Source organism: Mauremys reevesii, linkage group 6 (genome assembly GCF_016161935.1).
Source record: "Mauremys reevesii isolate NIE-2019 linkage group 6, ASM1616193v1, whole genome shotgun sequence".
Classification (NCBI taxonomy): Eukaryota; Metazoa; Chordata; order Testudines; family Geoemydidae; genus Mauremys; species Mauremys reevesii.
The window spans coordinates 21,389,488-21,403,239 of NC_052628.1; the positions used below are offsets into that span (position 1 = coordinate 21,389,488).

The 13,752-nt window shown below is 42.4% G+C and overlaps 1 protein-coding gene across 4 annotated transcripts in view; it reads right to left on the bottom strand.

The window, feature by feature from the left end:
* Positions 1 to 13,752, bottom strand: part of CCBE1 (collagen and calcium binding EGF domains 1) — a 201,194-nt gene that overhangs the window by 16,437 nt on the left and 171,005 nt on the right. For all 4 annotated transcript variants that reach the window (XM_039545812.1, XM_039545813.1, XM_039545810.1 and 1 more), the window contains 3 exons: positions 8,760 to 8,894; positions 7,895 to 8,032; positions 759 to 865 (listed from right to left, as the gene is read on the bottom strand). In XM_039545812.1, coding sequence (XP_039401746.1) covers positions 759 to 865; positions 7,895 to 8,032; positions 8,760 to 8,894 — 380 coding nt within the window. The remainder of the gene's footprint in view (positions 1 to 758; positions 866 to 7,894; positions 8,033 to 8,759; positions 8,895 to 13,752) is intronic.

The following is a 13,752-nucleotide window of genomic DNA, read 5'->3' on the forward strand; positions in this document are numbered from 1 at the left end:
ACAAGCTTAAGTGTTTACAATACCCACCAAATCTGAGAGCAGGATACTTAGTACAGGATTTGATGCCAGGTTTCTCAATTGGGAACAAATAAATTGGGAACAAATAACTGGGCAACCAGCCCATTCAAAGAGCCATATGTATTATAAATAGTTGCACATAGTAGCACACAATGACTTGTCATTTTCTTTAACGTTGTTTGTTTACAGCCAGCATTGCTATTTTATAAGCTGTTCTCATTAAATGTTGTGTATTTGAAAGGAATTAAAGGAGAAAAGATGACGCAGCTTGTCAACACTGCTGGGTTCAAACCCTTGTAAGTGGAACTGGATTTCATGGTCTTTTCCTAGCCCACAGTGGGTATCTGTCCATATCTCAAAGCTACCACTGAATCTGATATGATTAGCAATCTGTTTGGATGAGGTCAGTGGAATAGCAATTGCTGCCATTCACACATGATTTTAAAACTTTACACTCAATTTCATGAACACAAGCCTCATGTGGCTGTGATTCATCAACATTGGTATGTTTAAAGTTACCCTCTAAGGAATCATAGAATCATAGAATATCAGGCTTGGAAGGGACCTCAGGAGGTCATCTAGTCCAACCCCCTGCTCAAAGCAGGACCAATCCCCAACTAAATCATCCCAGCCAGGGCTTTGTCAAGCCTGACCCTAGGAAGAACTGCGGCTGTTTCTAGTCTTTAATTTATACTGTTAAAATGTATAACGTAACGATGGGACTGACAAAATGTTTGTACCTTTTGTTTTAGTTGTAAAACCGTCTGCTTTATCTGGTGAAATTCCTTACAAGAGGCACAACAGGTTCCTGCTTTCACCACGTTGTCAGCCTTCTCAGAAAGCCCGGCTAAAATTAAAACAATTTCCAATACATTTTAAAAGGGCAGAAAACCCAAAGGAAAGAAAAGCATACAGCAATTGCAAAAGCTACTGTGCCATAGAACAGCCTTTGAGGTTTTGAGACTACCCAATAGTGTGAAAGGAAGAGAGGCTCATGCCATTACCAACTTTTCAATTATGAATCACAATGTAAGGCTGAGCAATTTCACAGAGGCAGCCCACATTTTAAATGCAGCTGTTTCCAGTTAATAGTCCTAAATGCCCTTTTCCTTTTTTATATCTGAAAATGTTTACACTTGTACTTCCATCTGTGCATTTACACTACGCCAGCCCTATAGATCTGAAATGATTTACAATCCCCTCCAACGGCCACTTTTCATACACTGTGAATTACACTCAACCCCCATGCAACGTGACAGTCTTATTCAATTTACACACAACCGGTCTTTATCAGCACAGATTATTCTGCTGTGCAATGGAGCTGCAAGAGCGAACAGGGCTGAGAATTGGGATTCGTGGTAAAAGTTTACAGCCAAGTTAGAGAAAAGGTCACTATAACCGTTAGGTATGTAGGAATGAATCTGTTGCGGCATCTGCAGAATAACCCTGAAAATAGGCATTGCAACCTTATTATTGTTGGCCTCACACAGAGCTAATCACTTTAGCAGCACAAACAAAATTATCGTTTTAATAGTTGTTCCATATGCAGGCTTGCGTAATGATCAGCCACAAGAGCCAATAGGAGGGTTCAAACTCTGGACCTTCAGAATTATGGTACAGACTTCTGCTACTGGAGTTAATGGAGGAACTCTAGTAGCAATAGTAGGCTGTTTGCCTCTAAATGGACCAGCAGCAGCACACTTAGCTATTGTGTTATACTTGCCCATTTGAAAACAAACTTTAATATAGTTGTTTGGGTCATGTTTTCATAAATGTGCTTTTGAAAAATAAAACTGCAACACTAGATACTGTGACAAAGTTCCTCCTCTACCTTGGTGGGTCCTGCGCTTATTGGCAGATTTGCTCGCCTCAGAGATCTTCTCTTCTGGTAGAATCCACAGTCTGGGTCAACTCCTCCTGTGTCTGATCAGGAGTTGGGAGGTTTGGGGGGAACCCGGCCCGCCCTCTACTCCAGGTTCCAGACCAGGGCCCTGTGGACTGCACCTGTTTATAGTGTCTCCTGTAACAGCTGCATAACAGCTACAACTCCCTGGGCTACTTCCCCATGGCCTCCTCCAAACACCTTCTTTATCCTCACCACAGGACCTTCCTCCTGGTGTCTGATAATGCTTGTACTTCTCAGTCCTCCAGCAGCCCACTCTCACTCTCAGCTCCTCTTGCTCCCAGCGCCTCACACGTGCACCTGAAGTGAGCTCCTTTTTAAACCCAGGTGCCCTGATCAGCCTGCCTTGATTGATTCTAGCAGCTTCTTTACTGGCTGCAGGTGTTCTAATCAGCCTGTCTGCCTTAATTGTTTCCAGAAAGCTCCTGATTGTTCTGGAACCTTCCCTGTTACCTTACTCAGGGAAAGGGGACCTACTTAACCTGGGGCTAATATATCTGCCTTCTTTCACTCTCCTGTAGCCATCTGGCCTGACCCTGTCACAATACAAACAGGCTTTCTTTTAGTACAGTATTAAGGACTTGACTTTTGGTTATATATATATTTACTCTGTCCAATGTAAAAAACTTCACATCATTCCCCTTTGTTCAAATTTCACTATGTTCTTCTGTAATACATAAGGATACAATTCTGTTGCAGAGGTCACAGGTTCTGTGACATTCTGGGACCTCCATGACTTTTTCTGGGCCAGGGCTGGAGCAGTGGCTACCAGAACAGGTGACAGGTGGCCACCTCTGGGTTGCCGAACAACTGACCAGAGGTCACCCTAGGGGCCACCGCAACAGCTGGCCAGCGATCAGCACTGGGGCTGCTAGAGCAGTGGACGCCAGAACAGCTGGCTGGCAACCAGCCCCCAGGCCATCAGAACAGCAGCTGGGGGGAACCGCTGGAACAGGTGACCTGCCGTCTGCCCTGCGGCTGCTGGAGCAGTGCTGCAGCCAGCCTTGGGACCATGGAAACAGGGACAGGTTGTGAGCGTCTGTGAATTTTTGTTTATTGCCCACGACCTGTACCTGACTTTTACTGAAAATACCCATGACAGAATCTTAACCTTAGTAATACACCAGGATAATAATACAGCTTCACAGCCAATTGATTTTTCTGTAGGATTATTCTACCAGACTCCACATCCAGGAAGCCTTTTGGGATCCACTGCAACAAGCAGTTCTGCCTTTAAGAGAGAGAGGTTTATTTTTCTTATCTTGGCATGTCAGATCAGAAACGTGCCCCAAACCCCTACTTCATTGTCCTAAAGCACAAAGAGGAAGATGATAAAGAGGAGGTAAAGTTAGCTGATCATCAGTATTAAGGGTATCAGAATTAGCGATGAATAGTCAAAAGATTAGAAGATTCAGACAAGCAGCTAAGCACTCATATGCTTATCAAGTGCCTCATCTAACACTCACGGTAGCCAATAGGAATCTTTTCACTGATTGCATTGGGCACTGGAACATCCCTCAAATACTTCTCTGAATTTTATTCAGTCCTTTTTTCAGCTTGAAATACCAGGCTTCTTTGTGAGCTTTCTAGTGCTTCCTAGATGGTAACACCAGGAGAACAGCTTCCCTCATCATATTCTCCAAAGATTCATAGATCTAAGACCAGAAGGGATTATTACATCATCTAGACTGACCTCCTGAATAATACAGGCCATAAAATTCACCCAGTTACCCCCTGTGCTCAGCCCAATAACTTGTGTCTGGCTAAAGCATATACTTGAGAAAGGCACCTAGTCTTAATCCGAAGACATCAAAAGATGGAGAATCCACCACCTCTCTTGGTAGTTTGTTCCATTGCACAGTTATAAATTTGTGCCTTGTTTTCCATTTGAATGCGTCTGACTTTAATGTCCAGCCAATGGTTCTTGCTATGCCTTTCTCTGCTAGATTAAAGAGCCTTTCAATCGCCAAAGTTTTCTTCCTGTGAATGTACTTATACACAGAAATCAAGTCACCTCTTCATCTTCTTTTTGATCAGCTAAACAGACTGAGCTCTTTCAGTCTTTCCCTGCAAGGCATTTTTTTCCAGACCTCAAATTCTGCACCGTCTCCCAACTTTTCAACATCTTTTTAAAAATGTGAATATTTTGATGCCAGTATTTCTAGATAAAAGCAGGAATTGCAGAGGCATGCATCATTTTAAAAATAAAAAGATAATTAGGCTTGTCTGTTTTTAAACTACAGTAAAAATGTTGGTTTGGAACAAGTATTAAAATAAAAATTGAAAGGGACTTTGGTTTATCCCAATGAGTTCATCCTCCGTCCACCCCCGGCCCCCGATGACTGGACTGTGTTGAGAAATGTTGTTGAAAGCAACAACAGTCATAGAGAAAAAACTGCCAGATTTCTCCACTGTCTTTAAACCCCATGCAATCCCATTGGAACCAGTGGGACTGAGTGGAGTATAAGAAACACTGAATTCGCCCCTAGTTCTAACATATAATCCAGTTCATCAGTACAACTGATGTAGAGCAAAGGCCTGTGATCAACAAAATATGGTTATAATAGTTGACTGTGGCTACCAGTGAGGTGGTCTATCAGTTGGAAAGGATCGTGCTGCAGAGAATTGTGTGAATCCAGTTGGATCCATTAGTCTCTGTGACCATCAAAACAAAATCCAACACGCTGGTGAGAACAGGGATAAGATATCTCCCTACTTCTGCTTCCCAACTTGTGCAAGCCAGGATTCCCCTGATTTACACCAAAGGGAGGTGATGTTCTGACCATGAAAACAGTCATCCATCACTACCTTGTGATCCCAGACATCAGATCTAGAATGTGTCCACTTCTGAATAGAACCAGAAACCGTCTGGGTCATGCCCATTGGTCAAGGAAGCAATGAGATTCTGAGGCAGTCATCATTGGTGCAGATACTGAATTCAGGCAGAGTAGATCTTGGCAACCCCAGGGTTCACCAACACTTCAGTGGGTTGTTTAAATAAATGGTTTTCATTGTATAAAACTTGACAGAGTCCCTTTGAACCTGTCTCATCTTATAGGGCCTCCTACAGTACAAACGATTAAGTCCAGCTCACATGATGTTTTGTTGGCCTTCTTCAGAGCCTTTTACCTCGTTACTGGTGAGCCCTGCAGCTGCTATTGATAAGAAAACTGCTTGGAGAGGCAGTATGTTTCCTTAGCATATGCTGGAAGTCACGATCTTGCTTATGCTGGAAGAGAGAGAGATACTGCCAGGAGGAGATCTCTACAGGGAGCTGTCCTGAATGCATTCTTTGCACAGAGATTGTTTAGCTTATCATCTGTGTTGTATTATCTGGGCTCAGACTGCAGAGAAGGTTTAGTTTGTCCTCTTTTGAGTGTGTAACTGTATTGTCTCTGTAATATGAAAAATGATTGCTGAAGCAGCACGGATGCAGCCCCTTTTGGTGCCTGATGTACAAATCTTCAACATATTTAATCCAATCCACTGCTAGTAGGATAGGGCCAAAGAGTGTAATTCTTCTGGCATTGCAGAGGAAACACATTATTATTAACTCTCTGTGTAAGGTATGTTATATTTGGAATTATGGTGAGATGTCAAATTTTTGTCTGTTTTTATGTTGTCTCATACAAAATATTATCAGAAAATCTGGCTTAGTGTTCCAGTGACCAATATAATGTGACTCTACTGTAGTTCTATATAAGGTTATTACAACTTAAATGTGTTGTTGTTTTATAATGGTGCAGGAACTTACATTTACCACAAGGTGGCACATAATTTATAGACCTAGAAGTCAGCTGCTGAAAATCTTCTTGTTCTGCATTCTGGCCAGTATTTTGCAGGCTAGTGTGCTTAATAAAAAATAGCTAGGGCCAAATTCTGCTCTCATTTAGATCTGAAATCAGTGAAATTATTCTAGATTTACACTGGTGTAACAGAGCAGAATGTAGCCCTTAGATTCTGTATGCTGCCTCTCCAACTGCTGCTGGTAACTGTTTGAGAGATGGTGTCCTACACCACACAGGAGACATGGATTATAGTGAAAAGAAATTTGTGTTACAAACTGCTCTTTGAAGATAGTTGAAGTTCATTTACAAATGCCTAGAATATTTTGAACAGTCAGTAATCCTGACTGCTATGGACATTCCTCTGTCAGAAAGCTTGAACTACAGAGGAAATGTTAATTATAAAAATATCTGCAAGGGTATTAGTGACCACACACATGTTTTGTTAATGACATCTTTATAAATGAAACAATTAGAAATGTTTTAAAGCTACAAAGAGCAATCACAGATTACTGGGATGCTCCAGATACATGTTTTCAATGGGACAAATAAAAATTACAAAATGTTTGTGCCTATTGTCCAGCTGGGGTTTGGAAGAGTCAGTGATATAAAATGTACTTTCAGTCATTAACAGGTGAACCAACTGTAACCTATCGTTCATCAAAAGATGTTTTCAGTTTTTCAGTATTTCCTCTGTTGCTAACTTTTTATATCTGTGGTTGACTTAAATTATCCCAAACTTTATTAATTTAAAGGCATTGGATGATGGCAAACACTTTTATATTTAATACCAATGTTCAAATAAAACAAAACAAAGCCCAAAAGCTCAACATTCTATATTTATTGGAACAAATTCTGATCTCTGTTGCAACAGTGCCATGCAATTAACTTCAGTGCCATGGAATTCAAGAGCTCTAGTCACAGATGGAATTTAGCCTACTGATTTAGATTATTAAAACATAAGTTGAATCTCCAGGTACGATTTTGGTGTCTGCCTGAAAGCTCAAAAGTTCTAACATTGGGCCATCTGCTAATGTCATTGGCCTCAGTCTGTAAATACAGTCTAAATCCACTTAAGTGATTTTGGCTTTATGGAGGTCAGAATCTGGCTCATTTTCCCTCTAAGTGAGATCCCACACTGGACTAAATTCTATTCTTAGTTACGGCTGTATAAATTGGATTTGGCTTATTATTATTATGTTAGCTGCAAGTATTTTATGTGTTTCAGACAAAGTGGCCTAAATTAAGTAATAAGAGCAAGATTCGTTATTCACCCACTCTTCCCCTCCAGGGAGAATGTTTTCCACATGCTTCAAAATATTAGCTTTTCATTTGCACTCCTCTCACATGCAGACATGACAGTTCATTTAATGCTAATTACAGGGAAAAGGTACTTCCAGAACAAGCCACGGGAATTGCCCTAGGAATGAACTCAAGAGTACAGTATCTCAGGGGCAGTAAAAGACTTATGCTCATGTAGATTTTTTAAATTATTACATAGTGGTCTAGTTGATGAGAACCTAGGTTTGCCCGAATGTAAAAATATTTTTATCAACACTATTTCAAGTCCACCAAATGTAGGGTGACCAGATGCCCCAGTTTTATAGGGACAGTCCTGATTTTTGGGTCTTTTTTTTTATATAGGCTCCTATTACCTTCCACCCCCTGTCCTGATTTTTCACATTTGCTGTATGGGTCACCCTAACCGAATGAGGTACAAATATCTTCTCTATAGATCACATCATGAGACAACACCTGGTTGCCCCCTCCCATGGCTAAAGGAGAGGAAATCACCAAGAGGTTCTCCTACAGGGGTTTTCTTCCCAAACATGCCATCAGCCAGAGGGCAGTGTATTTTGCCCCCCTGCAGAACAGACAGTGAGAGGCTAGTCCCAAAACCCTGTGGAGCCCCTGTTCAATGGGAGGCCAGAGCCGTCCATAGGGGTTTTCTAGACAGTGACTGTCCCTAGGAGCACCATGGACAGAGGACTATGGAAGCATGGTACAGCCTTTGGATTGTTCACTTGCTTTTTAGTAATCTCAGCCAATGGGCCAAATTAAGTTCTGTTATGCCAGGGCACCTGAATTTGGCATTGGCTGTATTACATTTCCACAGCTCCCTCTCTACGATGGGTCAGTTTTCTTGGGCTATATTTGGCCCAGGATATTACTGCATGCTAGTATATACCTTTGTCTCCTTTGGTGCAAGTCCTCCCATCATCTTCCCGGATATAGCCTTCATGACATTCGCATCTGTAACTGCCAATGGTGTTGACACAGATTTGAGAGCAGAGAGTCTCATTGCTTGTGGCACACTCATCGATATCTGAAGTTGAACAAACGTTGAGAATTCCCCCAAAGTTACAGAGGTTCAGAGATCAAATAAGATATTTCCCTTAAGGGTTCCATTATCAGAAGGGATTCTGAATGGATGGTCAAGCAACCACAGGACTTCAGGGGGCCTGGGCCACAGCTTCACGCCAACTGTATTATAATTATTAACATGCATGGCCCTTTACACATGACCACCACTTGACAGGTCTTTGCATCAAAACTTGATCCTGCAAACCTTGGTTCACATGAATACTCACCCATGCAAGGCAGTGCTTTTGAGTTATCTGGGAGTGGTATAAATCCCTGAATTAGGAGTTACAATCTGAATTGAACCTCAGAGGTTTGCTTTAATAATTTAACATAATTTCTCTGGTTTTCAGTTTGATGCGAGAATCTTGCCCTGTTTCATTTCCAAAGACCTTGAATGCTGCTCAAAGACTGCCTGGGGGAGGGGACTTATACAGCTATTTACTCAGATCAATTAAAAGCACACTCATACTAAAAGAATGAAGGAAGGCAGGGCTTTAGAGCCTGGATGGTAACGCCCTGGCGAGGCTAACAAGGGTGCTTAGACCCAGCTGCCAATCACACAAGTTAAGAGGAAAGGGTCTAGCACCATTCAGCTTCTTCTTTGAAGAATTTCTAAAAAACTGAAAATTCTGCCTGTAGCAGGACACAGCCTTAACCAAAGATAAATTTCACATGTTCTTCATACCCACCTAGGCAGTAGGGTTTCTCTCTGTTCCTGTGTCTCTCCCGGTCATACCGGTATCCAGGATAACATGTACAAAGGACACGTCCAAAGTTATCTGTGCATTGCTGTTCACACGGAGCTTCTGCACACACATCGTAGTCTAAAGAGAGAAAAGTGTGCTTAAGGGAAACATTGATTGCAGGCCCATGTGTTTAGGACAACCATATCATTTGATATTTTATCTCAGCTTATGTTATTGTTCATTAACAAAATCCTGCTACATTATCACAGCAGATGGAAGAAACACAAGTGAGATTGTCACAAAATGTAACTAATGTTTTATTGGGGAATTGTAATTCCTTGTCACAGCTTTTCTACAGGTCTAATAATTTAAGAAAGGGGCACTGTCTTTGTGTTTGTACCAGCACCTTGCACTATGGGATCCTAGCACAAATGAAGCTCCTAGGTGCGACAATATAATAAAATAATTAATATGCTGCTTTGGTTGCACAGAATTAGTAATTATTCTCAGGGAAATATTAGTTGCATAAGAATAATTTGCTTTTTTTCCCCTCCCCAAATTCACAAGTGACGGAAGCAACAGCTGCTGTGTAATAGACTATACAATAGCTTACGGATAATTCTGTTGCAAATACATCGAGAAAACGTTGCAGAGAGAAAAGTTAGTTAAAATAAACACATTACCTGCACCAAACCAACCCTAACTCCCTAAGCAAAGAGCACATGGTTAATAAGGTATCACCGTTTCTAATAATATAAATGTACAGACTAGCATCTGATGCCTACCCTCTTCCCGGAGTGTAGTGGAGCTTTCCCACCTGGGCCAGCTGGCCCCCTGCGGGTGTAGGCTGAAGCCCAAGTGTAGTTTTCATTCGGGCTGGGAAGCATTCACTTTGCAGTGAGGATGCAGGCTAAATCACGCCAGTGATGATAGTCATCCAGTACCTTCCCACAATTTCCCCCACGCTCAGAAGCATAGACAAATTCGCCCACAATTCACTGGGAAAGGATTACAGAGCGGCTCATCTGACCACAGCACTAAGATCCATGGGCTATGCCCCCAGAAGTCTGAGTGACATATACAGGTGAGTGCAGTACCAGAGAGGACACAATGATTTAGGCAGGGCTTTAGAGTGTGGATGGTAACGCCCTGGCGAGGCTAACAAGGGTGCTTAGACCCAGCTGCCAATCACACAAGTTAACTCTGCAGTAAAGACTTTCCCTCAGTGAGAAGGTTGATTAGCTGGAGAAGAAGGGGAAACGGAGACAGTGGCCGGGCCAAAGCAAGTCTGGATAAGCACTGTTGCAGGCCCTTAGAGTTTATATCAAAATTCATGACAATATTGCTTTATATCATTTTAAAAAAACCTTCTAAATGTTTAATTCCGAGTTTATAAAAGGGCCAGTCCATTGTTTTTAACCTTTTAAAAAATATATTATTTTTAATTGTTGCTTGTATTATTTTGGCACCACGGAGCTGAAATCATGGTCCAGGACCTCACTGCATCAGGCACTGTACAAACACAGGACAAAAAGATAGACCCTGCCCCCAAACACTTGCAACTTAAGAAAATGTAAATCTAAGTAAAATCTAAATGCTTTTGCCAACATTCCAACACTCTTTGCGTGTATACCATGCTTCCAAACTTATAGAAGAAATATTCTGATTCATACCAGTGACTGGCAGCCACCTTGTGAATTGCTGAATTTTCCAAAAGATCAAATGTCATAACAAATTACTGACAGATGGCAATGCAGGTTAAACACTGTCACAGTTTCAGACTTAACTGCACTTTGCTCCCACTCCTGGTCTTTCTTGAGGGCACCCTCTGAAGGTCTCAGGCTCTCAACCATCACTTTTGTCAGACAGAGCGCTGCACCTCTCTCCCTCCAGACCAGGGGGTTGAGGCTTGTCACCCCTCTGCACCTCACTGTGATTTCCCCAGCAGGTCTGACCAATGTCTGGTCCCAGTGGTTAACCTTTCTTCAGGGGCTACAGCAGTGTACACCAGTTACCAGCCAGTCTTCATACAGCAAAATACTTTTATTCTTAGAGTAAAAGCATTACAGAAAAAACATAAAAATCAATGAAAGTTCCCATATACATGGGAAAAGCTTACTCAGAGGCCACCCATCAGTCCTATGGGGTCCCAGTAAGCCGAAGTCTTTCCAACCCTGAGACAAGGGTTGGGACCCCCACCCCCTTGGACAGAGGACCCTGTCTGCTCATTGAATCAAAGGAAGGCGCTTTGTCAGTTCAAGCTCATCCTTTTATTCCAAAAGCCCTTTCTTTGTTCCTAGCCTCTGGAAAAACTCTGCTTGAACCAGTATATGCAAGCCAGGAGGCAGAGAGGGGAGAAGCTCTCTTAAAGGGGGAGAGGCAGAGAAATAGGAAGGGGAGTTGTGGCTTATCAGGTAATGTGTTTCAGCGGGCCTGATCAATTCAGTGTGCCTCAACTCACTATGTTTATAATCTGTATCTAAAAGGTATCACGTAATATGTCATTGGAAACCCCCGATCATTAATATTATTGCATGATGTATATATGGGGTGTGTATTAAGAATCATGGATATTGGCAGGAATGATGACTAAAATTTGCTTAAGCCAGGCATGCCAGGGGGAGTTGGTAAACAGGTCTGCCCTAGAGGAAGGAATGTGTATTTGCTTCTCCAACCAGCAAATGACACATTGGTGATTAACACCATCATAAAATGTATGTGTTAACACTACGTAAGGAATTATGGATTTCTATTGATATTAGTCTTTACAGTCTGTGTCTAACAAAAGGAGAAAGAGGTCTCTCTCAGATAGGTGGGAACATCACAGCTATATACCTGTCTCCTATATCAATTAAGCATGGTGGAATCAAAACAATGGACACCCTATTTACATACAGGGTAATGGGAAGCTCACAGAAAGAGGAAAACAGAATGAGGTCATCCTGCCTCTTGAAATGACGTCATTGAACTTTGGAAGATATAAGCAAAGACGGAAGCCATCTTTGGCATCCATCACTAGATAGACACAAGGGAACAGAGCTCTTGCAAGTTGAGAAAGATGGGTCCTTCTGCCAAGTGAAGGGGTTGAAGTCTCTGCATACTGAATATAGATGAGAAACTTGCTTAGGCAAAGACCTTCCACCGAGGAAGACAAGGGAAGCCAGCATCTTGTACTGCTGTGGAAGGTCCTGACTGAGGGAACGTCAGCCATGGCTGAGAAGAAGGAAGACCGGTGAGAGAAAGCATCTTGAACAAAGCCTGTACCTTACTAAATTTAGTTGTAGACTTTTAGATGCGTTTTCACTTTTATTTGCTGGTTTCCCTTTCTAACTTTATTCCTTTTACTTGGCATCATTTAACCTATGTCCTCTTGTTAATACATTTGTTTTATTTTAACTATAAACCAACTCAGTGCTGTGTTTGAAGAGAAGTTACCTTGTGCAGTAACTGTGGTTCTTCAAGAGGTGTGTCCCTATGGTGCTCCACTTCCGGTGTGCATGTGCCTCTCAAGCCCTTAATCGGATATTTTGTGTCGGCAGTGTCTGTTCGGCCCATGCATGTGCTATACGACCTCATGGTGCACACCAAAGTATATAGAGCTACACGGGTGAACGGCGCTCAGTTCCTTCTCTACCCGAATGTCCAACAAAGAATGGTCCAAAGCAGAGAGGAGGAGGGCGGGTAGCGGAGCATCCGTAGGGACACACATCTTGAAGAACCACAGTTACTGCACAAGGTGAGTAACCTCTTCTTCAAATAGTGTCCCTACGGGTGCTCCGCTTCAGATGCCTCCTGAGCAGTATCCCCACATGAAACTCCCCCACCCCTTGTTTCACAGTCTCTTAGAGGGTATCAAAGATAGTAACATCTGTTCTTTTGGGGAAAACAGAAGAATTTAGTTGAAATGGGCTGGAGCTTGTTGTTGTTCAAGTCCAATCCCATTTCATCCCAGGTGGTATTCAGTATTCAGCTGGAGCCAGAGGAGGGGCAATGTCATCGGAGTCCCTCGCTCTTGCCCGGTGTGGTCAGGGTTAGGATCAAGAAGGTCTGGGGTACCAGGAAGCCATGATGGTGAAGCTCACTCCATAGCTAATTTCCCCCCTCCCATCTCTTTAAGGACCCTTAAGGAGCTTCGGAATTGAATCTAAGACTGAAGACAGTACAGCACAACCAAGCATTGCATCAAATCTGGCATTGTGGACCAAGGCATAGTGTTTACAGAAAGTATGCACTGAGGCTTGTGTAGCAGCTTTGCGTCTCTAAGACGCTGGAATGTTCTTGACTAAAGCTGTGCCTGTGATCTGGTAGAGTGTGCTATTATCCTTGGGGAAAGTAGAGCACCAGCTGTGTTATTGCAAGTGATGATACACCCAGAGATCCCTCTTGAAAATCTCTGTGTAGAAATTGTGGACTCCTTGGATCTCTCTGTGATAGAGACAAAGAGTCAAGGTGATTTCCAAAATTGTTTGATCGTATCTAGATAAGAGGCTAATGCCAATCTAACATCTGTCTCATACTGAGGTATATGTGGTTTAGGGGAAAATACTGGTAGATGAATGGCCTGGTTAATGAAAATCCAACAGCACTTTATGTAAGAATTTAGGGTGGCCATTAAGATATCTTGTCCTTGAAAGATACCATAAATGGAGGGTCTGCCATCAAGGTCCCAGCCTCACCAACGCTGTGAGCTGATGTGGTGGCTACTAGAAAGGCCGTCGTCATAGATAACTGAAGCAAAGAGCAAGTTCAACCTATGGCAAACAAAGGTCCCATGAGGTACTTAAGTACAGGTTGAGATCCCAAGTAGAAGTAGGATCCTTAAACTGGGGGAGAGGTTCCCTAAACACTTAATAAATCTTGAGGATATAGGGTGAGCAAATATGGAAAACCCTTTTAGTGAGGAATGAAGTGCTGATATTACAGCCAGATAAACCTTAAGAGAGATAACTGATAACCTGATTTCTTTAAGTTCAGCAGGTAATCCAAGACGACTAAG